This window comes from Acipenser ruthenus, chromosome 8, assembly GCF_902713425.1.
Source record: "Acipenser ruthenus chromosome 8, fAciRut3.2 maternal haplotype, whole genome shotgun sequence".
NCBI classification, from domain to species: Eukaryota; Metazoa; Chordata; class Actinopteri; order Acipenseriformes; family Acipenseridae; genus Acipenser; species Acipenser ruthenus.
In genome coordinates this window covers 15,607,474-15,635,280 of record NC_081196.1, presented here as the reverse complement: position 1 = coordinate 15,635,280, position 27,807 = coordinate 15,607,474, and the positions used below count along the sequence as shown (strand labels likewise).

Below are 27,807 nucleotides of genomic sequence, written 5' to 3'. Positions count from 1 at the left end.
CTTGTTCCATGGAGCCCACTTTCGCTCAAAAAGCGACGGATGGTGCGATCAGAAACTAACGTACCTTCACCTTGGAGTTCAGCTTGTATCTCTTTGGCAGTTATCCTTGGTTCTTTTTCTACCATTCGCACTATCCTTCTGTTCAATCTGGGGTCGATTTTCCTCTTGCGGCCGCGCCCAGGGAGGTTGGCTACAGTTCCATGGACCTTAAACTTCTTAATAATATTTGCAACTGTTGTCACAGGAACATCAAGCTGCTTGGAGATGGTCTTGTAGCCTTTACCTTTACCATGCTTGTCTATTATTTTCTTTCTGATCTCCTCAGACAACTCTCTCCTTTGCTTTCTCTGGTCCATGTTCAGTGTGGTGCACACAATGGTACCAAACAGCACAGTGACTACTTTTCTCCATTTAAATAGGCTGAATGACTGATTACAAGATTGGAGACATGTGTGATACTAATTAAAGAAACTAATTAGTTTGAAATATCACTATAATCCAATTATTTATTATCTTTTCTAAGGGGTACCAACAAATGTGTCCAGGCCATTTTAGAATATCTTTGTAGAATAAGCAATAATTCATCTCTTTTCACAGCTTCTTTGCTTTATTCTATGACATACCAAAGGCATGCAAGTATACATGATAAAATAGCTTTTAATTTCATCACTTTTCAGGAGGAATGAAGCATTATTTCAATGAGCTGTAAGGTTACCAACAAATTTGAGCACGTCTGTATATATATATATATACACACACACATTACATACATACATACATACATACATACATACATACATACACATTTATAAAACATTTGGTGTAATTGTCTCCAGTTATAAAACACTTTATTTTAGTTCTACGTGCTTGCTTTGATGAAAGCATTTCATGAAGTCTATAAAGGTTTTATGGACCCTTGTGGGGGTAATGCCAAAGTGTTCTTTACCTGTGCCTGACATTTACCAATGCTTTGAGTGAGTCAAATCCACTCCCTGACATGCCATATGTTCCTTAACAGTACAAGTCATTTGGAATTACATTCTGGGTGACTGGTGACTGAAAACAGAAGAGTTGTTAAAGTAACGGTGACAGGAACCAGCTTACCTCAAACTCAGCGTGCTTGTGAACATCTTCAGCCCTCTGTCTGTTCAGAATGAACTCAGCCTCATTGGCAACACGGACTATGTGGTCCTTCATGGCATGACACAGCAGTCTTATAAAAAATAAATATAATAATAATATTTACAATATACCACTGCCACGCAATGTTTCAAAACATCATACATTCTAGTTTTGCTCTGGGTAGAAACACACAGAAATGCTTTTGCACAAACATATCCACCCTGTTTTTTCTTTCCTTGAAAAATAAACCAATAAATAAATGTGGTGCTGCTGGCATTGTTAATACATTTTACACAGAGGGCACATGGAAAAGCAATGTATTGAAGTATTGTATATAAAATCTACATACATTTAGAAAAACCTGTCCTTTAGAAAACACCTTGTTTCTTTCAATACTGTTTTTACCAACATTCTTAATTATAATTACATATCACATTTTCACTAATAATAGGCAGCCCATGACTGTATATGAAATGTACTGGCATTGATTACAGTGATTGTGTATATGTACTGAGAGAAAGCTAAACAAGGTCAATACTTCATACTGAAGAAGATATGGAGAGCTTTTAGTATCACCTTGGAAACCTTTTAAGGGGAGAAAAAGAAGCCACCAGCCTCTGAAGAGGAACTGATCTGATGATGCCAGGTTAGCAGGGTGGACCGTGACGAAGCCACGCCCTCCCACTCCCCCACAAGGGGACTGCCTGCATTAAGGTGGAAGTTAGGGAGGTGGGTAGGGTTACAGCTGGATTGCAATGGCCACACCCAGGTAAATTTATCTGAGATGTATATAGCATACAAGGAAGTGATCTAAAGAGGCAATTATTGAATAATCCTAAAAGGGAGAGCAATCATTCAATAGTCCCTACCCTGAATTTCAGCCTAAGCTTCTAAAATGTGTTGTCTGCATTTACAATGTCTTTTTACCAGTACAAAGGACTACATTCAAGACACAGTGTCTGGGGTAAAAATAAGACAGCCCAGTCTATACAAGGCAGTGTGTTTGATTAGGTCTCCATAGCACTTTTCTCAGGGTCACAAAACAGTACCCTTTACTGTATGTTGCAAGCACTTAATTATTTGCAATCATTTTTACACAACGTTTTGATTTATTTGACAAAAATAAAGCCGAGTGGAAAATCCAAGTGCATCCATATGTGCCATGAATAGCCACTCAACAAACACCATTTGTTTTTATTATATAAAATGGATATGGCTTTGTGTCTGCCCTGTTCTAACAATTAAGAAACAAATGAGCATCATTAGGGCAGTAAAGGCAAATGGCTAACGATTTTCTACTATCCCCAAGTGACCAAATCACTGAAAGCTTAAAAGCTGGCAAAAATATGATAACTGTCTTCCTTTTAAACTAAAATAAAAAATAAAAAAAAAGTTCTTACTTGGCTAATTCAGAACATTCCCTTTTTCCACAACCGATATTTCAATTTCAGTTTTTAATGACTTAAAATGCAACTGCTATTGTGTAGAGATTATATGCAATTTTGCACATCGTTAACCCTGCTTTGTTTTAATTACAGTGGAGCTTTGTTGTTTCATGCAAACGATCCCGTATATAATTTCAGCCTGTCCCAGTGAGCGCTTTAATCCAGCAGCACATTCATCAACTGCTTATGTCCTGTAAATTGTTGACAACCACAGAATTACATTTTGAGTCCTGGATAAATTAGTTTCGTTCACCTTCATAGCGCTGCTTTAGCAAGGGCCAATTTCACTACGATCTGCCATATTCTATTCAGCTGCAATTACAGACTTAACCAACACCATCAACTGTAAACACAATAAAGTTGTCATCCCAGTTAAAATTTATTTCTCTGAAGTGCTTCTTCCAGTCTCAGTTCTAAGTGTACTGGGCACTCCCAACTTTTGATGGTGAACAGTATTACTAGTAAGAAAGTATTCCATTCTTGGGTCCCCTGGAAGTCCAGGCTTTGGTTTCAACCAATTTCTCTTGTACCAGCCCACTGTTAGAATAGGTCAAACCAACTGATCCAAACAGAGGTGGATCTACATACTACAGTCACCTGGATTGTTGAAATAGGTCCCTTTGTGTGCCTAGGTTGAATGCAAGTCATTGTAGTTTATTGAATACATGTCTATGGTATCTGATTTACCACTTTTATTGGGTTGATTCAATTGATCTAAATAGTTCAATCAGACCTGTTCACGTTAATCACAAGAATTGGTTGACAGTTTGGATTATATAATTCATACAGTTAGAAAGGGACTCTTCTAGTCTCTTGAATTGCATTTGCAAAAGGATTCCAAAAAAGTTCCTCAGATAATAGGGTCACGACATAATGACATCCCTGCATTTCTATCCACCTGTACTCTGTATCATCTAGTTCGAGTGAACACAATCCTTTGTGCTCTGGTGCTGAATTATGTGATTGCGATATGAGAGGAAGATTACAGTGTTTTTGCTTTATTATGAAATGAATATGATACACACTGTTCACCAAGAAATGATGAATATGCATTCCAGTTGCAAGCGAGAGCAGCTCAGCTCCTGTGATATATTCAGTGCAGTACCCTGGACAGCACCGTGTGCCCTTGCTGATTCAGTTCCTTTGTGCTGGAGAGATAATGTAGTAAATGTAGCAGGCACAGTACATCTTAACAGATGGAGCACCAGATGGCTCTACAGACTGAGCTCTCTCCACCCCCAGTATAAAACATCCTTACTGATCTATAATACTGTGACACAAAATCTGAGATAAACCCTATAAAACCTTATTGTTCTTTTAAGTTGCTTCAAAAAAAAAAACATGTTCAGATCACAAGCTTAGCTTATTTTTTTCTCAACCCCCTTTTAGCTAATAACCTAGATCTTATCGTTAAAAAAAATGAACTCAGAAATAAATAAATGAACCGCTAGCACATTTATGAAGCAGAAGGTGCAGAAACAGTTTGCACAATGGGATATCACTCAAATTGAGTGCTCACGCAAACATTGTTAGAATAATTACCTTCCTTCGTTGATGAGTTCAATAAACGCAAGTCCTGCATTCTTCTGTATTGAGTTTTGCCATTCCTGAAAAATAAAAACATACATTTACAATCATAACGTAAAATACAGGAAAAGCTAGTATTTTTGTTCATTTGCATGGCACTCAGAGGGAAATAATTCAAATATATACTATGCTAATGAATCAAAACACAATTTTGCATAAACCTTTTCCTGATTTCAATGTTATTGTTGGCTTTGTGATCAACACTGGTATACTTCTTGACCGGAAGATTATTATTTTTTTTTTTACATTTGCATTTCAATAATTGTATTAGATAGCAATGGGCAGGCATTGTTTCCGGATCCAGGATAATATTATTCAGAGTGATCCACTTGCAGGTTTAGTTCTGTATAGTTTGTTATTCTTAGCACTGCAAAGCAAATCTATTTCTTAAACAGGAATTCTAAAATATATCCACTCATGTGAGATCAAACGATTTGGTCAAGCACATTTATATGTGTGTATGCGCGCAAGCCTGTGCAGATTCATCTTTCTTACAAAATCTGTTATGCTGTTATACAGTATATAATATCTAGGGGGGAAAATAGACTATATCTGTCTTCATACATTTTCTGTCAATCATAAAAAAAATGCATGGCACTCAGAGGGAAATAATTCAAATATATTATGCTTATGAATCAAAACAAAATTTGGCATATACCTTTTCCTGATTTTTTATTCTTATTATTTGGTTATAGAGACAACAGAAATGGTATAAAATATAAATGATCTTATTTCAGTTTCTGTTTGTTTTAGTGTTTGGTACTTAAATCAGTTGCAAGCTGTAAGGCATTTAGTGTATGAAAAAAATAGCCTTTCAACCCTTTACTCAACTCTGTATGCTGTAATCTAATACATTAAAAAAAACACTGAAGTTTAATGCCATTTGACTTACACAACATGTGTATCCTAACACAAAGCAGAAATTATAATTGCCAGTTTCAATTTCAAGAGAAATATATTTTACCGGTGAACATTTAATAGCCATTCATTCACACTACGAAAGAAGGAGCAAAGGTCAGACATTTTTTACAGCCTGAAAGAAGTACCTTTTTATCATTTCAAACATTGCAGAACATATATTACCATCATTTTTCAATATGATCCGTAAACACTGAAGAAATGTAATTGCAGAATGAAACCATATCCCCTTCATTCTGAAAAGCTATTTCCTATGTTCCAACAGTGATAGATGAACGACAGTGACATCTAAAGTAGTAGCCCACAAACCTTCAGAAACAAAAATGTTAAGAGCCCTATGAGACATCGGCTACTCTCTTTTTATATGGAAATCTGGAAATGATTACTACCTTAAAAATAAAGCTTTTACTATGAGAACCAAATCTGTTCTAAATCTTAAAGGAAGTACAATGAGAATTAACAGAGCAGGCACTGATATTAAGGGTAAAATAGGTTTGGCTCCCAATCTGAACATTTAACCAAACACACTCCCACAGATGGGGCAGACAGTATAACATTATGCAGTGTTAATCAAGCACAGGTCTTGTCAAATATACATCTTCATCGCTTTATTCAACTGATACAGAACCTACGACTAACAGACCTTCCTGCTTCATTGTGTCTGTGGTGTTATGTGCAGATATTGCTTTTTATACTGGGAACCATTTTTGGTTGCTAACAAGGTTATTCCTAAATGGGAAAAAAAAGATGAATCGTTAATTCATGCAACGTTACAACCCTGGCACTACTAGGTGTATTGTCATGTATTTGTTGTAGTCCAGTGATTCCTGGTTGTTAGCATGCTAAGTGGCTTGATAAAATGCTGATTGGAAGAACATTCCAAAATGGCTACATACTAATGAGTCCAACTCACAGTAGAACATAACAGTTACACATATTTAGACTATTGTGGCACAAATCAATGTTTGTGAGTTGTGTAGTGCTGTTCAGTAATACGCCTGTAACTGTAAACACCTGGTAAATATGCCAATATTCATGTTTTTACAGTCTTAGAAAAGCAGTTCTCAGGTCTCCATATCTAACCTTAGTAAACTGTGTCTATTCATCTAATAAAAGCATTCTCGAAGAATGCTGGACAAACTCCAACAAGGATAACCCTCTGTGAAATACGAAGCATCCTTTCATTTACACTCACAGTACCAGCACGGATTATGGCAACAACAAATGATTTACAGCAGGACTAGGGGTGGGAATTTTTTCCTCACAGACCATCCAGCAATCTGTCTCACAGGTTCAGTTAGTAAATATGATTAATTTACTAACAATGCTGAATGAATGGGTGGAGCATTTGTTCTCTCTTTTACCCCAAAATGATGTTCCTGAGTGTTGACTGCCAGGACTGGTGCAGTATTTAATGTAGTGTTGTCCTTGGCAGTCCTTAGCCAGAAACCTACTGCAGAGAAAATGTCATAGGCAGTCATTCCTCATTGGTAGTAAGTGGATCATATTTGTGTTACCACAGCACTTGTGGGAGAGACTGTTCTTTGAAATCCCTAGCATTTTTTTTAAAGAGGCGATGATTATTTATTAAGGAGATACCAATGAATTTAGTAAGTAAGGGGTTAGAGTGAGGCAAAATGGTAAATACTATCCCAACCCCTACCTAGTCTTACTATAAATCATTTGTTGTCATAATTTGTGCTGGTACTGTGTGTGTGTGTGTGTGTCTCTCTCTCTCTCTATATATATATGTATGTATGTATGTATGTATGTATAGGCATAGCTATGAATCAACTGTATTTTGTAATGTAGTTACAATTTTTTAAAAATAGCATGTTCAAGGGAAGTGACATCTGTGGACCAAATGTAAAGGAAGTACATACACAAATAAAAAAGGGACTTTGTCTTTGTTTTATATAGATTTTTAAAAACCTGTTTTTCATTTACATTTTACAGATTTTAAGGAAATAAGGAAAATGTGCTTTCCATTCCCCCACCTGACAAGAATAAAAAAAAAAAAATCAACAACAATATAATTGTTAATTACGCAATGGAGTACATTACTAGCTCAGATTCAAATGAAATAGTCATTAAGAGAAAAAAATAAAGAAACCTGGATTTCCTAAATCATTTTGCTACACCGCTCTACAGGAGTCCTTTTATAGTTTCACAAAATTTATTTTTGCTGAGAACCAAAATTCCTAAGGGGAATGGGCTTGATTGCAAATCCTTCAGTCTAAGAGTCTGGCCATGTGAATTGAATTAGCTGCGACATGTACCTCCAGACGTTTGTAATATGATACTTCATGTAAATTTAGACCATACCTCGGACTTGTGCCTCTGGCAATAGTACCTTTATATAGGGGTTCAGTTAAGAAAATCCGACATCCTCGCTAATCTGTAGCTGTTAACATGGAATTTCCAACACCAAGAGCATAAAAGCATCTCATTTGATAGGCAAACGAAAAGAAAACAAACCTTGCATTTCCCTTTGCATGTCTAATTTCACAGCAACACCGAGGACCTGCTGCAGAGCCACTTAACCTATACCATTCCAATATTGAGAAAGCACTGGGGATGCGGATAAGCATGCAACAGTCTTTAACTGTGTTAGCTCTTTTTATTTAGTCAAAAGCTGATACTATGCTCAAAATAAACATAGTACTATTCATTGGATGACATTACAAGGCATTTCAAGGAAATGATGGTAAATGCTTCAGAATCACTGTAGTTACAGTAAGCAGTAACCTTTACTGGAAAATGACTTTCATCAGTAATGATAGTGTGTTTAAAAACAAATACTGCATCATGTTTTACATTAGCTCTGTATTTGAATGGGTGAGACTGAGTCCTGCGTAGTTTTCATCAGAAACAAGTCACTCACAGTAAAGAACATCTGTTGTTATGATTGCATAAGCAGTTCTCTAGACACTTGTGAAGATGTAATTGGGACATACTTGCTGATGCATCGGACAGACAGCATCCATTTACCCCCTGAATATTCAATAAAGTGTGCTAAAGAATATCTCTAGCAAGGTTCATCACAATTGGACAAGAGCTTCACTAGACTTATGCAAAACAAAGTGTGACATACAGTACATACAGACGGAGCCCATCTCAATTATATTTTCACCATCAACAAAAACTGTACTAAACAGAGAATACTGGTAGCTGTTTTATGACCAATAAACCAGGAATATTTCTTCTACCACCAAATTGCCCACTAAACACAAGGCCATTTTCCTGCCCTGTAATATGCTTCTCAGTAACTGTATTTATTTTAAAAGGGCAGCTTTATTTAGATGCTATTCCATCAGTTCCAGAAGGGCACAGGAAGAGAGCTCAGATTACATACTCTTCCTCTTGATCAATATTTGAGGCAAAGTTTCATCTCTAGAGCCCTTAATGGCAGGAACTCTTGGAGCCAGAGTAATGCTATATCTCTGATTAAGAGACAAAACCATCAAAAGAACAGCAGACTCCTAATGCAGCATTGCCTTTATGCTCAGCAATAAATCCAGGTACGGAAGAAGGCTGCAGCTGAGAAATATTTCTCTTCATAAAAACTGAAGTTCAGCGACTTCAAAGAACGAAGCAAAACAGCATGATTTGCTATTAAAAGGCCTTTATGGATCTCAAGAAATTCTCCTTGAATCAGGACTTACCCTTAAGATAACAACATATCTGCAATCAAGCACCCTGCAGGAGATGGTTTGAAAAATTGACTCCACAGAGGAATCGTGGAAACTTTTGCCCCCCCTCCCCATTCACTTATCAGCTAGGACAAGAACTAAAGCTGTGCCTAACGATTTCCTTATGGGTACCCAACAGAAGAATTATGGGCTGCTAGCAGGTATGTTAAATATCTGCCTTAATAATAGAAACACTGTGACTCTGACCCTTTAAAGTGTGGGCTTAAGCAAGATTTAAGGTCAGTTCTTTCGTAATTAGTCAATGATATTTGGTACATTAAAACTATTGTATGATAATCTGTGTCTATTTTTTAATGATTGTAAGGTACTTTTTGTGGTGATTTTGTGGTGCTATTGCTAACCAAATTGAAAGATGTTATTAGAATCTTGGAAAATGTAGGAATCTACTGTTTTTAATGTCCTCTCCACAATGGAAGCCCTCCTTGAGACATATGGTGGCCATATTAGGCAATTAAAGCAGTAACACGTTTAGGCGTTGGCTACAGCATTTCTTCTCTATGTCCTGTGGTGGCAGTACTGGAATCCGGTTGACTGTTATTTGGTCCTCCACTTCCAGTACCAAGTTTCATTCTCTGCAATGAATGATTTTTCCACAGAATTCTAAATCTCAGATTTTTTGAGATACGAGATGGCTTCAACAATACTATGTATGGTTCTATTTAACTTCCAGTCTGCAAAATAACTATTTAAACAACATGCAGCTACAGTCCTGTATTTAATAAATGATGATAAACTGAGAAGGAGGTGATAGTATTTAAGAGAGATCTTACCTGTGAACACAACAGCATGACAAGCTCCACTACCGAGGTACTTGATTTCATGCAAACCAGACCTGAATAGGGGAAAGACAAGCATAACTGTTACCATGCAAGCATCAGCAGTGAAAACTTAACACAATAAGGGGGGTTGGAGTAAAAGTACCACAGACTAATACTGAAGTTGATTCTGTTATCACACAAACTTCACTCACACTGATGTCTCCTATTAACCCTTACATGCCTCTGTTCATTAGGATCTCTTTTGAGCTTTTGGTAAACACTTTTAACCCATGGACATAAATAGTTAAGCATTAAATATTGGGCTCTGAACTAAAAAGAGATGCAGCAAAAACCTCTGTGAATGTCTGACATTTTCAAGCAACAAATCTCCTGCATGAAAGTCTTTTTCGAGACAAATATGATGTTGCATTGTTTCTTATAGCTCTGCATACATGAAATACTGCTACAGCCATGTTTAAAAAATACATTCCCCACGTGTTCTGCTTGGTCTCTCATCTGCCCACCCACTTGCACCCTTTGTGTAGGTGTGATAGTAACTCTGATGTAGCTTCAGGGGTAACTTTATTGGGACTTCATTTTGAATTACAGGTACAGCACTATAATCACCATACAGTATAATGAGTATCTGTTTTTTTTTAAGAACCGTATTGCAAAATATACTAAATATTAATACATAAAATAAATAAATAAATAAATAAATAAATAAATTCTATGTCATTATTTCAGATTTCAGGTTATTTTTAATTTCCATGGTGATAAAAAATATATATTTTTACAGTAACATCTTGATATTTAAAAGATAAAATATAAATTAATTTGTTCTCCAGGTTACTGCAATAATAGAAATACATTGCTTGGAAACGTAATTCAATTTAAGAGAAGGAGAGTGTGTTACTGCTAAAAAATGCAAATAAATCCACTAGAACACCAAAGACATTTGACTAAATAATGACTGAACAACATGTCTATCCCATTTTTAAAAAGATAACGGCCGTTTTTGAGTGATAGTCAATGCATTTGCATTAACAACCCCCAAGACTCAGACAAGAACTGCACAGTAATTATATGTCTTTACTTGTGCTTTTAACAAACAATAATAATTGCAGAGGTCTGTATATAATGTTGCATGTAGATACATATCTTATTGTACCCTGATCTGCTAACTGCTCCAGCCCCTGCTACATTGAGAGACAGAACAGGCTATATCTTACAAGCATCCTCTAGTTTACTATCATATTGGATCTTAAAAGCAGACAGTTAACTAATGAAACAAGAAGCAGGTATGAAAAGCTAATTTAGAGAAACAATCACTGTAATTGATTAGCTAGTCTCAACCTCAAGTGCTTGCAGATCAGAGAGATTAATGGGGCAGTAATTACCTGCAGGCAAGCTGACTTTTTGAAAACAAATTTAAAGAAGGTTTTCATTAGGCACCTCAGTGGTGGAAAACAAAGAAAGAGGATGATTTTACAAATGAGTACAGGTAGAGTTTGTGTCTAATTAGTGTTTAATGAGAAAATGGCTTTGCAAATTAAACATCAAGGTTTAAAATTAGCATGTAGAGTGGAGCTTATTAATGTGGGGGCTTTGTTGAGACAATTTTATTTTGCACACTGTTATCAGATCTTTTCTCAACAAATTCTCCAAATTGGCTGATAAATGTCTATGTGACCATTGACCATGTACACAGTTCAGAGATGCGATGTCCGGGGTCACACCCAGCATTGCAGCACAATCACACACAGCTACTGCATCTAAACTTTACATTAATTGAATTAATATATTTCTTTCTTTTCCTACACATTTTAATGATGCATGCAATTGTTCTACTCGTTAGTGGCTCTAGGTTTTTCAATACTAAGTTTTAATTTCCCTACTGTAAATGCATCTCCTATTAACTTTCAGCTACATTCACTGCTAGAGTAGGCATCGTAGCTGACCAGGAACTGTCTTTGATTTTCTCATTTAGAATGTAATACTAACTGGGTTTCCAGTCAAATAGCCAGCATGCAACTTTCAACATTCAAATGCAACCTTTTTTTTTTAAAACCAAACATGGCCTTAAAAGCTCAGTTTTGCCGTGAAACAGTCCAGATTGTACCAGATGTACATATTTGTTTCTGTTACCTTTGGTCTGTATAATACAATCTAACTTATGGAAAACACACACACATGTATTGTGGAAGACTTAGAGTTAATAAAACAGCGTCTTTCACTGGTACATCTCAATGTACCAGTGTGCCTAACTGTTACTATGTAAAATAACGATAAGGTGCTGTGTCTGTTTTGGCATTTTTTAACTATTTCATGCAAACCATCAATATAAGTAGTTTTATCAAAGGAGCATTCTTTTCTATGAGACTGTATGTATTTAACTACTGTGAGCATTACACTCCTCTTAATTATGAGGAAACCAAAAGCAAAGCAGCACATTTAAACAAAGACTGGTTAGAGAGAGATAAAAAATATACAGAACATGTTTCCTTTAGCACACCCCCTTTCAGAGTTTATTTAAATCTGATGCTTTAGACTTCTTAAACAAAACTCTTGCAATGGTACTTAATTATGGTATGCAAAAACAGGCAATCTAAAAAGCAATGCCTGTTAATTCATGTACCCCCTGGTGACACACTAATTATTATTTACAAACTCCAGACATTATATTGGTGTACCACATTACTTTCCAGGTGACACTATCACTCTGTTTCCTAACAATGATATCTTAGCTATGTTTATGGCCAAATTCCCTGCCCCCCCTACAACCAACTATAAAATGACACATTGTAACTTTTAATACTATTTGACAGCTTGACTCACTGCATTGCACAGAGAATAGGCCAACTTTCTCTGGCATCCATAATTCACAGATTCTGGTACAACCGTCACCTCTGTCTTGTGCTTGTGGACAAACTACATGCATCCTTTTCAAACACACACAGTATTTCCTGTACAACTGAGAGTTTAAAATGTCTATTGAATGTAGCATTGTGAGATGAAAGGCCCTTTTGTCTATTCTGACCTTAATTTCTACATCAGGAATGACCATCCACAATACTGTAAACACAGGCCCTTTTCACCACTCCAAGTACAAGTCCAAGGGTTCAATATGCAGAACTGCAGCAATAACCACATAAGCAGTGGCTGGGTGCAGGGAGTGCATGACCTCCAGTAATCAGAAGGGTGATTGATGGCTTGTAATTACTTGTAAATGGAGTCTTGCACAGCAACATTCTTCAGCGGCTGCAGAACATGCTCCACTCCACAGCTTGGGGTTAGGCTAATGATCAGTGCAATGCATACCTGATTTGTGTGATTAATTACTTATATGTGGGATTTCTCCATTTGCATCAATTATGGAAAGCACTTAATTGCATCCGAGACGGTTAACAGTTTAGTTCCGTGAAGATTTACGTTCTCAGTTGCTCAGACAAAGAACAACAATCCAATTATTGCTTATTATTTACTGGTGTGGTTTTGCTACTTCATGCGACTGGTGTTTCTAAATTTATACATAAATATATACAGTATGTTATGCCAAACTGGGATCTACATTTAAGGCTTTGGCTTAAGGATCATTTGAATATGGATACCAATATTGGTTTAGGATTATGGCAATTTCTGTCTTTGTTTACTTAAGGCATGTTTCATGTTTTTATGTTAAAAAGCTAAAACTGGACTGCATATAGTGAAATTACACAATTTCATTTATCAGCCCTCCGTCTCAAGCAGCCACACATGTGCAGTCCCTTTGGTGACTGGTACATTCAAGTTGCATCATGTCACTATATACACCTGTTTTTTCATAGTTTATCAGGTAGCACTTTAGATTGCATAGCGTACATAAGCATGTAATAGCATGGTAAGAACCGAGTAAATACTAATGGCATCGGCTCTTAAATGTTAAATACTGGTGTAATAAGCGTGCCATTATTTGGAAACGGCCTGTACCATACTGTTACCATTTAATAACATCAGGTAACAAAATGTTGGCCATTTCTATGTAATTACACGGTAGGTACCATGTAAGAGCAGAAACCATTGGTTATTGCACAGTTATTAAAAAAATTAATTACATAGTACCTGTAATGCAAGGCGCTACTGTTAATTGTTATGACAAATAAATAAACTTAAATAAAAACATAAATACCTAAATCAAACTATAGTAGCAGTAGTAATAGAAGTATTCAGACAGATACAAATATAAACCGTCTTTATGAACTAGAAAATCTTACAGTACTAGCTATGAGAGCTGAGGCAGCATACTATATATATATATATATATATATATATATATATATATATATATATATATATATATATATATATATATTTGTTTCCCTTCTCTGAAAGTGAAAAAAAAGGTTACAGCTTTGGTTGGCAACTACAGTACAATGCAGTCTTCATGACTTAATGGTGTGGTCTCAGCTGTGTCAGGTGTTTTTTTTTTTTTTTTTTAAGTTTCCACAAAATGAGCTAGTGGACTTTAAGTGCCAGCACTGCAACAGGTTTCCTGTCAGACAATAGAAACTACACACAGTACTGTTACGCAATGCAGCTGTAACAGACAATAATTCATAATATGCCAAGTACTACAGTTATTTTAGGATAATACTTTCTTATTACTCAACGATCTTATATTTTAGGCCAACCTGAAGTAACAGATCCCCCCAACCTCCAACTCATAATTTCCTGCTTGTGTCCATAAATGCTGACATTGTTAATACCTTGTTGGTATAACTATCCATTAGGCTGTACTCCCTCTCTTTCAGATCCTGCCAAAATCAGTGTGCAAGGATATTTGAAAGAAGAAAAAAAACTACAGGCTGGCTTAAATGTTTTGGACATTCTTTATGGCTTTCCATGTTGTAAAGTGTTAGCAGATGATTTGTGTTAGACTACACTTGCATAGTCCAAATGCCTTTTGAACTCTCCCTGCATTAATTCAAAAGTTTATATATCTAGGCTTGACCCCGTGGCAGAAACTCTGTATTTATGAAATTATTACAATCCTAATAGTTAATACTCTATATAATAAAATACATCTTATTGTGTATATTACTGTGTACAAGTCATCTTTGTATTCCAAAATAATTCCACTGTCCAGTTCTTAGTCATTTAGTAAAAAAACAAAGATACTGAACAGCACATAAACCTTGTTAACATTGAATACATAAAATAATAATATGATTCAGAATATATTACCACACAATAATACGTCTCAAGTTGGTTTTGAGCCGTATTGCACGAGTGGCGTAGCCATGAGTACATTGCTAGCTCAAAACTATTACTGTGTGGTAATAGATTCTGACCCATATTATTATTCTATATATTCTATGTGTCTTACCATCTAGTTTTCTTTTATCTGTGTAAACTGTGATGCGCTGCTGTAGAAAATGCTGCATTCACACTGTAGGTATGTCTGAGCAGGTTACGCTGCTATGCTTTGCAGAGAACTTGGTTTATTAAAGTCGTACCCATTTTTTTTTTATGACAAGATGAAACTAATGAGAGACAAACTTTTGTGTGGCAATACATTCTGACCCATATTATTATTTTATATGTTGTTTCTCACCTTCTTTCTTAAGCTGTTTTTGTGTGACAGATATTTTCATTTTGTTTGTGTAAACTACGATGTGCTGCTGTACAAAATGCTACATTCATAGTTACATCTGCACAGGTTACGCTTCGGAGAGAAATTGGTTCAAAGTCGTCTGACAAGATGAAATTTGAAAGATGTATGTCCAGCTCTCTTTCAGGTAGCTGGTGAAATTCTTTCGTTTCTCCCACTGAACGCAAAATACGACATTGTGAGGTTTATGTCAGTAAGTGTTTTTCTTCTTGTATTTAAATTTTCTTGCTCTTTTAAAAACGTTTGTTTAAATTCTTCTGACATTAGTGTGAGGCTTGTTTTTTTTTTTATTTGTCAAAAAGAGCCAGCTGCCCAATTATTAAAATTATTTAGCCTCTAAAAGGTCATATTTCTACAGCTGCCATTATCCCTGTTATGTGGATTGACTGTGGTTATGTGCACTGCTCTCAAGTGATCCAAGGAACACATACAGTAGTAAGAGTATTACTCTAAGTCACCAGGATGTTTAAGCAAATTACACAGCCAAGCTCCTACAGTAGAACGTCTGAAGATTCTTAAGCTCACAAGTATGATAATAATAACTGAAAGAGGGGAGTGTGATAATTACAGAACTCAGGTCTAAAACATTGTATCTTGGGATTTGCTTTCATTTCTGAACCAAATGCCAATTTTTATTATTGAATACATATTGAAAAACTTCACAATCCAGAGTATTTGGCAATGTATAAAAAAACTGAATTGAAGAATGTCGTCCAGTGTGGTTGATTTGTCCCACGAATATGCACTTGGCGTGTCTGGAGAGCATTAAGTGTACTGTAGGCAGACTTTCCCTCAGCATAAACCTGGCAGCCCTGAGACTCAAAGACATTGAGACCCAAAGAGTTTATCTTCCCTTTATCTAAGGACAATGCTACAACCAAGAATCTACAAGCATCTCGAGTGTTGTTTCACTTTACAGGGCTCTTGGCTGACCAGCTGCGCAGATTACATTTTTTTTTTTATTGTGGGGTAATGTCATAGTAATCTCAAAATGTAACATGGAATAACAATTTGCTTTAACCCTAGAAAACTGTTAGTTATGTAGCTTTTTTTTTTTTCCTTCTTGTTCGGTCAATTAAGATCTAGGCAAGAAGTGCAGATACTACAGCACTAGGAAGTGAATTGATCTGAGGTCTGCTCTCTGGTCAATCCAAGGGAATTTATAGACAGGCACTGACTGACACCAGAAATAAAGGGAACACTACCCAACATACACTGGGGAAGCAATGCATCGGCCACATTCTTAAAGCTGCAATGGCCCAATACTGGTAACAGTTGTTTACAATTTATTGGACAAAACTCTCTTACTTATATTTAAAGAGGTCAAGTCAAGTGGGCAATAACATTTTTGTCGCCTGAAAAAACACATATGATAGGTAAGTTTCGCAACTCCGTGCTAAAGACAATAAAAATAGGATTTACTATATCAAAAAATATATATAAAAAGACAGTGAAATGTTACAGTACAGTAATACACATTTTTAAATAAAACATGACAAACAAAATTCAGAATCACTGTAAATATGGTATTACATAAACCACAGATGGAAAATGAAAATGCTTTATTTTAAGGCAGCAAAGGTGCATTTTTGGGTTTGTTTTTTTGCAACTATTTATTCAGAATTCTTCATCCTTATGAGTGCCTATACCTAAAAAGATACCTTTTAGCAAATACTTGTTTCATACCTGCTTATCATCCATCAGTGCGTGAGCTAGCAGCCACATAGTCAGACTTCACAACTACTTGAATAAAAAAGGTAAACTCTACAGCACCTGTACCTTCTATCAGCAACTCCTGACCATGGCTGCCAAGAAGTGTACGGGAAAGGAAGGGGGCAAAGTCTACAAAGATCTCACGCAAAAGAGGAGCCACTTTCTCAAGAGCACGTTCCAGCTTTGTTGTGATGCTGTGGAAAAGAGGAAACAAGAACGCAGAATTGAAAATAAAAACCAAATACCAAACAATAACAACACAACTACATTTAAAACAAACTTGTAAGGAATAATACCCAGCATTGAAGAAATTACCAGAGAATAATGACTGGCTTGGTTGAGGGCTTATTATTGTAAACCAGCCTGTAATTCCGGATGTGGAGGCTATTATTGCTTTTATATGTCAATATAAACATTGTATTTACTTAAATGTATTTAATTATTAGCATTTTAGCTGTTGTTTTTCACTGGGGGGTGGAATAAAAAATAGTATTTTTCCTTAATTTCCCTTAGGTTGTGTAGGGAAATTACTTCCCGCTTCTGGTGAGGTCTTTGGCAGCTAAACGGGACTGTTGGTCTGTTAAGCCAATCAGGTTTTTAGATTTCAGCCCATTGACATATAACATGGCCACAGCTGGGATCTAAGTCTATGTTTTATATATATAGATATATCTATCTATATATATATAGATAGATAGATATATATATATAATAAATGCATGTTACAAGTTGAACTTTTACAATTAGAAAGTGGGGTCAGTTTCTTATATATGTATATATATATATATATATATATATATATATATATATATATATATATATATATAAAGGTATATATATATAAGGTATATATATATATATATATAAATTAAATGTGGTACGCTGTAAACAGGCATCACAGAGCCTGGGTGGTGCAGTGGAAATGTCCTTGCCTAAGACACTGGCCTTCACCTCTGGGACCTGGTTCGAATCCGGCCAGGGGGCTAAGTGAATTGAGTTCTGGTGGTCTCAGCCCGGTTCGGAGTGGACATTGGTCCACATCACAAAAGGCACTGAAATACAAATTAGCACACAAAAAAAAGAGTATTACAAAAATCCACGGCTGAGTGCATCATGGCTGGCAAATTTGCCATCTGTGATCACTGCACCTTGATATTTCATACATTTGACTTTGAGAAGCACTTTAGTGCACACAATGTGCCATGTCAATGCTTATTATCCAATTTTTTAAAATTATTTGTACTTTTATTATTATTAATATTATATTCATATTTACTGACCCCGAATTCCCCTTGTAAACTGCATTATTCAAATATCTTATAAATATTAGTGCTCCAAATGTATATGTCAAATTGAAATCTATTAACATTCTAAAATACAGATATTACTATAAAATGTAACTCCTCTAACCTGAAAAACTTACCTGTACCATGTAATTCTACTACATTTGACAAGGATTTGAAATCTTTAAGGCTTTTGAAAACTCACCTATTGAACAGGATAACAGCTGCTCGGATTTTAAATTACACTATGAATATCCTAATAGTTAACTCAAGAATACAAAATAAAAATAAAAACATGGGTTTTTTAGAAGATTACAAAGCACATATTCTGAAAATCCTCACTTTCTTATTGTCTGTTAATTAACTTCAAGTCGTATATTATTATTATTATTATTATTATTATTATTATTATTATTATTAGCATTTCAGCATACCAAGTGTTACAGCCTATGTGAATCGGGTTAATGTTATCAGTCAGGTACATAAAAAGGTTTCCCACCTCATGTTTTCAACAGTGTCCTCTGGCATTGGAGCAACAGTCTGAACTGCTGGAAGATTTTTGCTGGTAGCACCATTCACAAAACTGGAGGAGGAGGACGATGATGTGGAGGCAGAATCTGTTGCACCTGCAGCCAAAGTAAATAATAATAATAATAATAATAATAATAATAATAATAATAATAATAATAATAATAATAATAATAATAATAATAACCGTAAGACCCTCTCAATATTGTCACTCGTCATTTTGTTGAAGATCTTTTGATTCTCTTCTTGTATTTTACACTTCACTTTGGGATTGAAGCCTTAATTAACACTCCTTTGACTTGTATATATTATTTAGGTTTGGACATGTTTTTATTCAAAAGATCAGTTAAAAAATAACCATGATATATACAGAGATCCATTGCCATTCTTTACAGTATGTGTCTAGCAACACATTTAAAGGAATCTTAGCAATTTTTACTCTGTAGACATTCCTTATTAATCCTGTTTTATATATTAAGGCACATATTCTTCTTATAACTTGGTCTGTCTCGACTCAGGCAAATGATACAGGTGGAAAGAGCGACATCTAGTGGTATAATTAATCTGGAAAGAGAACAGCTTCAGTGTTGGTATTTAGTTCACTATGCAGCTTGAAAGATAGCTTGCACAGTGTTCAACCTCCAGATTGCACAAATAACCTCTTTCCTGATAACATGGGGTACTGGTTAAATCTTGTTCGTCTCTGAAGGCCACGAAATACAATGCTCTAGATAAACGGCTGCATCTTGATACCTTCACTGTAGGTCACAAGGGGCCGGAGCAAATCAAAGTTAGCACTTAGCGAACAAGGACGCGAAAGCATTCTCAGTATATATCCAACACTTGCACACAACACTGAATAATTTAAAATTAATAATTTACAGTATCAGATATTATTATATGTATTATTCCTATTATTATCATAATATATGTTGTGTTTGTTGCACCCTCAAATGAAACAAGCACAAGACCATTTTCTTCTTTATTCCTAGTACTTTTTTTTTTTTTTTTTGCCACAGTTCAAGTTAAATGTTTAATAAAGCAATACGTATTATTTCTTTAATACATACAAAAAATTCACTTTTCTCTCACTGAGAGGTTTGCGTGGCACAGTGTCTCTTTCAGTGATGGTAAAGCTTTTTAGATATGTTTTCTTTTATTTCTTATCTTTGTAGTAAGCTACGACTATGGTACATTTTTATTTTTAAGTCCATGGACATACTCGCACGTCATCTGTGATGTCACCTACTTCTGTTCAAATTATTAATTTCTTAAAGGCAGTGCTCCATTACATTGAACTTCGATCAAACCCACGGCTAGCAAATATAAAAAAAACTAGAATACTAATAAAGAACGTATGAATATTTTTACTGCTTTAAAGATATTAACTTTTAATTTTTAACATTTGGTTACTCTCGTAAAGTACTTCAACATGTAGGCCTACAGAGGGATTACGTGAAGCCCAAATTCTCAGCATGTGAGAACAAGGGAGCACACATTTTATTTTGGCTGTACCGTGTCAGCATGCCAAGCGGTCCCTTTGAAACGTATAAATCCGTGTAGATAACAAAATTACATAATACCTAGAATGGTAGCCTAACTGTCACCTCAGAAGCATCAGAATGAAGTTTTGACATTTGCTTTGGGCTTTCGACAGGAGAAATAATAATAATAATAATAATAATAATAATAATAATAATAATAATAATAATAATAATAATACAACTACCCGACTGTCCGTTTAAAAAAACAACAAAATCTGCTATCAACTTTTTATTTTCATGGCACTGGATAGCATTTCATTAGACTTCTTATTGTATAATATGTAACGGTACTGTTAACCGACATTTTTTTTTTTTTCAATCTTTGTTCTTGTGCAGTTATAGCCTACTATACAGCCTGGTGCACAACAGGGCTCTGGGCAGCACCATGCCAGTCGGGTATGAGGATGCTGACACAAGCCAGGACACGGTATGGATTTTTACAAAAATCATGAAAACAATGTGGCACGCTTTCAAACAGTGACAGAACAATGCAGCACGATGCTGCAGACATCGTGGAAACGAGGTAATTGCCAAGTGTGTGTGTGTGTGTGCGCGGGTGTGTGTGTGTTTTCTTTCAAACTCGCGTCCGTATTTTTCAATATTTTACACAATAAAAATAAAAGCAGATTATTATTATTATTATTATTATTATTATTATTATTATTATTATTATTATTATTAATAATAATAATAATATTTTTATTATTATTACTACTAGTAGTAGTTGTATGTAATAGCATTCACTGATATTCAAACGAAACAGTAGTACAACACAGATTTTTTTTTTTTTTTTTCCTGCCCTGGCAGTCTTCGCCTGCCTTTTCGCATGTTACTGCCTTGCTTCTACCCCTTCAAAAGGTTATAAATACCGGCTGGGGATTGGTCAACAGCTGTTTTCATGTTACTTTCGGTGGTCCCTCCTACTGCGAAACTTCTCTCCGCCCCTTTTCGAGGACTGGAAATGGCTAGTTTTGGTTTTGGTATAGCGATCAGCCTTTCGCAATAGCGATTGGCCGTTCGCAATAGCGATTGGCCGTTCGCAATAGCGATCGGGGTTTGATTTTGTCCGGCCCAAGGTCTGACTGCAGATAGACCATTGGAGTGAGTTTAAACTACAACACATGAAGAACCAGGAAGCAACAGCAACTTTTTAAAATATTTGCATATTCCAAATGTAACGTTAGATTATTATCATAATCCTGGTTCCCTGAAACAGAAATGTAACCACTACCGTATGGTTAATGGTTACATTTTGTACTTGATAGGGAACTATAAAATACAAGAAAAAGGAAAAAGAGGTAATAAGTTACCATTTTCATGGTGGCACAGCAGGGGGCGCACGGTTCTGTAATGTAAAGAGGTATTGCTAAACGTGACTCACCTGTTGTGTTGATCATGCTTTTTGGTGTCGCTGATGCTGCAGCAAATATATTCGGTGTGCTTCCAGAAGCAAGACCTCCTGCCGCGCTGGCTGCACCAACCGTGTTCACTGCCAGGCTGCCAGGTGGGGGTTTCTTCACTGGCACAACTACACTCCTGCATGGGCAAACAACACAGTCAACACCATTAGTAATCAGAGCGTGGGAGACCAATCTGTTTCAGGATTGAACAATCAGAAGCACATTTAGAGATAAGTGATGTAGACAGATAGCAGTAAATCTGCACAGAACTAAACATTTTCATCTTTTGCAATACCTTTTGTGTTTTTTATTTTTTTCAAAACATATTGTTTGTATAGATATGTTAACCATTGGCAATTCATATCTATGTAAAAATGTTTTCAAGAAACCTCAACCCGCATGTGACTTTATTCCTCATCTGAGAAATAACTGGAGGAAATGTAAACATCCCAGATGGATTTCCTTATACATTCCTTCTACTTGCCCTGCTTTGTTATTTTAAGCCTGAACAAATAAATGGAGCTGGTTTAACACTGTTCAGAGCTGCAGCAGGTTGTTTCTTCTGACCGTTTTCACACAAGAGGTTTTTCAGAAGACATATGAGAGACAGATTCAGAAAACAGACCCTTTGCCTTTCACCAAAAGTATAACAATGTAAAAAGCTCATTAATAATTTATTATTTTGTTTTTATTATTCCTTACAGACAGTGTTTTTCTTTCTCTCAAATTGTTATTCTATTTTTTCCCTGGCCACAGTCAAATGCATAAATAAATGAAGCTATTTATAATTAGTTAAGTAGTTAAGTATTTATAAGTAGTTAATATCATGTATATTCTTTCAACACCAAAATGTTACTGTTGGTTCAAGAGCATTACTGTTAAAAAGTGTAATATGTTCTGAAATGCACTTATAATATATGTAAAAAAAATAAAAATGAACTCCCAAACTGCTCCTTGAAACTGACTGTTAACATTTAATTGATGACCATGAAGCTCTGTAAAACACTGTAACTATGAGCCATGACAAACTGTACACGTCTTCTGTATTTAGATTGGAATGGGATTAGGTTTGGCTAACATACACCTCATTACCTAGAGGTCTTCCAGGGACCAAAGAAAACAAACTCCCTTCTCAGCAAATCATATTTGTTCTGGAGTGTAAGTGTTCGAGGAGAGGCAGATTATATTTCAGTGTCACCTGAAATGAATCTCTGTGATAGATTACAGCACCCTCTTGACTGCAGTCCTGGGATGATTTAATAACACTTCTGTCAGATGTTATTTCAATTCTGGCACCAATGTTTGGCATATGAATAAAGTATTTTAAACATTATTTCTTGGTAAATATATTTCACAAAAAACAAAGAGTAAATGAATGGTTCTAAGTAGGGTCCTGACAAAATAGGGGAAAAAAGCACTAAGGAGAATATAGTTACTTGCTTAAAAAAAAAAAAAATCTGCTGTCTAAATACTCATTTTATTATTTAACGATGCTATTTCTTTTACCAGACAACCCTTTTGTAGATGAATAATACATATAATTAAAATACAAAAATAGAATACAGTGTTTTTGTGAACAAAATAATAAAAAAACAACATCCCTGGAGGCATAATTTAGGTGGAATGGCATCTAAGATAGACTGGTTGGTAAACATGAAGTCTGGATTTATGAAAAAATGAGTAGCGGGTGTAAATTGTAAGAAATATGTATGAAGTATTGACAAAAAGTTCAAGGTTGTAACGAATATTATGCATTTTGATAGACAGGATCATAAAATACAGCTTGTAACAAATGCATGGTCTTTGACCTGGCCAGAGGTTAACACAATTTGGCAGTGAAACAGTTCTATTTTTGTGGTAAAAAGAACCATTATTATAGAGAATTATGGAGTACAGCCGTGTGTACCAAACGTTGGCATTGGTAGACATTACCGGGGGTTCACATAACTGGTACGCAGGTACGCATGTGAACCAATAAAGAAAAATGTGGACTTCCATATTGTTTTTTAAGACGCAAAGGCAGTACAATTAACAGGAAAGCATTTTTCATAAAGGCAGTGAGGGTGCTCATGCTTGCAAGGTGCGCCATACCTGCCTAACCTCTGGATTTTTCACAGAGACTCAGGGTTTCTGGGCTCTGTCAACTATCTCCAGGAGGGTTCCAATTTAACTAAAATCACTCCCTGCTAGCTCTATCTTGGCTGCTTCAAGTTTTTTTTTTTTTTTTAAATGGAGGAGTGATAGGTGGAATCACTCTAGTTCATAAGATCAATAATGTTCTTTTAATGGGTGCTTGAAACAACCAATGATAGCAGGGATTATATTAAGCCGTCCATTCAGAGAAGAGGGAGGGAGTTATGGGGAGTTGACGCTTCGTTTCCCAAACTGAGCGGGGGCGAGAGGAGGTGTCAATGTTTGAAAGATGGTACACTTAAATGTGAGTTTAACAAAAATACATTAACTTAACCATTTTACTTAAAAGAATATATTTTTGCCCTCAGTTATATCCTTATATAAATACTGTTGTGTTTTTGCATTTTGAATCCTCAGGGCGGAAATATAGTGGTAGGATATTGAAATAAATAGAGAATGCATGATGATTTGTTAAAAATTGTAATAACCAGCAATCCGAAACCTACTTAAACATTCAGAAACTATTGTTGTGGTCTCTGACACTGCCATCCCAATTGTTTGAACTGTCGGAGGAGAGGGTGGAGCTGGGTGATGACCCCTAATTTTGGTGAGTAACAAATCATTTCTGCTGGTAATCACGTGAAAACCTAATGTTAAAAGTTATGTGAACCCCTAGACATTACTCATATTTTCAAAGATGTTGTTTTCATTTATAATGTGAAAAATAAAATACTGTGGTGGATCGCTCATACAAAGCTATAGTGCAGTGCACTTTCCTGGGAGGAAAAAAGGGTGCAGATCTGGGCCAAAGTATTTACAGGCACAGGGCCTTGCATTGGCCGATAATCTTCACATGACTTACATGGTAAAGTGCAAAGCTTCAATACTGCATCTGCACAGGTATCTGTTAATCAGACTGAAAACTGGACTTCTTTACTCTCAATCGGTAGCTTTTTGCCATGTGACAGCCACAATAAACAACTCTTCTGGCCTTGGTTCTGTTCTTACAGCTAGCAGGTCAATGGTGTCCTTCCTCCTGCACTTTTATTGTTTCTATACTCCCCAGTACTACCATGTTTTTATGGACCATCTGGAAGACCAACCTGAAAGCACATTTTTGATAAACCGAGAGGTTGCAATACACTTATAAAACTGGCAGACAAGTGGGATATGTCAGAATGTTAGAGATGTTAGATTTGTAATCTCGTCTGACACGCCACTTTAAGAGATGTTCAAAGAGTAGAATGACTGGCTGACCTGAAATATTTACGTACCTCTGAGATATTCTTCAGCTTTGAGCTCTGATGACAATGCAGACTGTATAAAATATTAAGTTTCCTCAGTCTTAGTCAATATCTTATTGACTGTAAATATATCCCATCGTCTCCAGTGGAAGACTATCCACTGCTCAGAAGGTAATGTTTGAGCTTTAGTCTTCTGTTGCCCTCTTTCTATTAATTTCTTCACTACAGCCCCAATAGCCTCAATAAGAGAAGCAAGTTATTTATATTATCACAGATCAGGATTCTTAACCTCCAAAATGCTTTACAAGTGAAGACCAGCTATTTATATTACACACATCAGCAACACTTTATATTAAGACCTGCTTTACTATTAACTCATAACTAATTTAGAGATCTTTATTTGCAGTATAAATTATTTATCATTAATGAAGCGTGATATCATGGTAGCCCACGTAATGCACAAACATATCAAATATTAATACCTATTACTAGTCTTTGTTTAGATTTTGTTTTACAGCAGATAACATATCAATAATTTCTTAAATAATAGCATTAACCACATACTGCAAATATAATAATTATTAAGTAAAACCTGTATTTATTTGTGGGGTTTATTAATGATCTTCTGTAAATCGTTTTCAATACAATACGCGTCGCCTATTCTGTTTTTTATTATTTCCTCAGTTTTCTTTGCACCGGCATATTGTTTTCTTGTAAAAGACTTTATAATCCAAATGTGAAGAGATACTATTGCATTTTATGTGCAGCTGTCCAAAATGAAAAAAAAAAAATCCATTTCGGTCGGTCATAGTGCAATCACTCAAGGACAGATGAGGCAAGAGGCAGCATTATATTGAACACTAATTGAAAAATGCGCTTGTCCTGAAACACTAGAGAGAGGGGTCTCAGGAAGGCAGCTCAAAGCTTCAGAGTTTGAAGGGAAATTTTTGATGTTGTCACTCCCAATCCATTGAACGACTGACAGACAATCGAAGGCCTCTGTCCGGACTGGCAGCTCATTTCGCTGGCAGGTGGCAAACAATTAGACACACCAATTTGTGCCTCCTGATGACATTAAAGCATAAAACAAAGTTGAATGCGGCGCTTGCTGATTTGTGTGAAAGCATTTCAAAAATAATACACTTTGCCGTGGCAACTCATTTCAGGCTGCCACCTCCCATTATGGGTTTGAGCGGTGAAGGCGACAGGCCTGGGCTCTGTGTGGCAGAGGGCCGCTTCTGTTTAATCTGTCATCAACGCCCTCGAGACCTTAATCTCCTCCTTTCATCAATATCACCTCATCATTCACGTTCAAAAGTACTCCACTTGCAGCATACATTAAAGACGGAGCAAGCATTGTTCTTGCAATCCAGATCTGATCTACCATCTCTTCTAGAGCCTTGAGTTTAAAGAATTCACATAGGCACAGGAAACAATGATCACGAAAGTGAATAAACATATACATTAGTGTGGGGGCATCTTTCTTTTGGGGCAGCTTCCCTCGAAGATATTTGAATTTAAAAGCCTCTTTTACTTGAACCAAATCACAAAAAATGTATTTCAATAAAAGCATGATAGAAAATGCCTGCTTTGTGCTGCTTCTGCTAATCCTATTAAGGTATCACAGTGCTATGAGGTCAGTAATTAATCCATTTTGACTTGAAGTGATTTCATTTTTTCAAAGCGTAACTAGCAGTAAGGGTAAGGTGAAATGTATGAAGAGGCACAACATATATCTATAACAGCTGAATAGTGTTTATTTCTATTGTTACCTTGCTTGTTTGCCAATGGAGAAGCTTCAAAGTGCATAATATAATATAGTACTGAAAACCTCTTGTACCTTTTAGTGGCTGTGCCAGGCCAGAAAAATAATATTGCTGCCATTTTTCATTGCTCAACTCTGAATGTTGTAAAGGAAACATGGATGTCAATTAAATGTGACAGCTTAAATATACAAGAGACTGCAGCTTTAATTCCATTTTGCTAATATATGTGCTGACATTATTACAAGCGAAACAGCTGACTAACTGTAAATAATGAACTGTGCCATTTAAAGTGGCTATACATTTTGAGATGGGCCTAGTACAATGCATAGATCTGATCAAGTACATATAACATTACAATAATTTTTCACACCTTATCCAAACTGCCCTCTTTTCCAAAATAATGACGCCTAGATGATCGGTACAAACCATTAGGTACTGTAGTTGAGTAGGTTAAAAGGTTTATCTGCATTTCAATGATACAGTTGATCAGTGGCATCACTAGAATGTGCTTGGATGGGTGTTAACAGTGTGCCAGTTTTAGATTGGGGGTATCAGCTGGACAATTTGAAACGGTGTGATGTATAACATGTACAGTACTAAACATGGTTACTTAGTATCATGTAACTCTCAAAAACACCTCATAGACATTTTACACATTAAATAAAAATAATTTGGACAGAGACCACGGTTAACCAGTAGTAAATTTTAGTTAGGATATTTGTTGTTGGTATATCTGCTCACCTCTGGACTCCAGAAAAACAGATTAATGCAAGTAGTAATGGATTTTAATAGGAATATAAACTTACCAAGATAACTGTTAATTTGCAAATTATTACAAACTTTATTTTTAAATACTGGACCTTTAATGGATGAAGAGAATATATTTTGGCAGAGCTGCTTTTAAAACACTACAGTTCATATTACCAATTGAGAAAGAATAAATTAGCACTACCTACACATGTTGCTTATAACATGAATCATTACTATTAAATGTTGTTTTCCA

General features: G+C 35.8%; 1 protein-coding gene and 1 long non-coding RNA gene across 28 annotated transcripts in view; one reads left to right on the top strand and one right to left on the bottom strand.

Annotated features, from left to right (window-relative positions):
- LOC117972866 (neurobeachin-like) overlaps positions 1-27,807 on the bottom strand; it is a 355,091-nt gene that overhangs the window by 146,397 nt on the left and 180,887 nt on the right. For 12 of the 27 annotated variants that reach the window (XM_059028569.1, XM_059028575.1, XM_059028571.1 and 9 more), the window contains 7 exons: positions 21,643-21,797; positions 18,689-18,815; positions 17,839-17,958; positions 16,967-17,100; positions 9,556-9,617; positions 4,110-4,174; positions 1,105-1,213 (listed from right to left, as the gene is read on the bottom strand). In XM_059028569.1, the coding sequence (XP_058884552.1) occupies positions 1,105-1,213; positions 4,110-4,174; positions 9,556-9,617; positions 16,967-17,100; positions 17,839-17,958; positions 18,689-18,815; positions 21,643-21,797 (772 nt within the window). The remainder of the gene's footprint in view (positions 1-1,104; positions 1,214-4,109; positions 4,175-9,555; positions 9,618-16,966; positions 17,101-17,838; positions 17,959-18,688; positions 18,816-21,642; positions 21,798-27,807) is intronic. The other 15 variants (XM_059028578.1, XM_059028588.1, XM_059028590.1 and 12 more) reach the window with 3 other exon arrangements.
- The window catches only part of LOC131737727 (uncharacterized), a 56,553-nt gene continuing 37,204 nt past the window's right edge, over positions 8,459-27,807 (top strand). The window contains exons 1-3 of the long non-coding RNA XR_009329332.1: positions 8,459-8,925; positions 18,705-18,826; positions 20,598-20,784. This is a non-coding gene — a long non-coding RNA (uncharacterized LOC131737727). The remainder of the gene's footprint in view (positions 8,926-18,704; positions 18,827-20,597; positions 20,785-27,807) is intronic.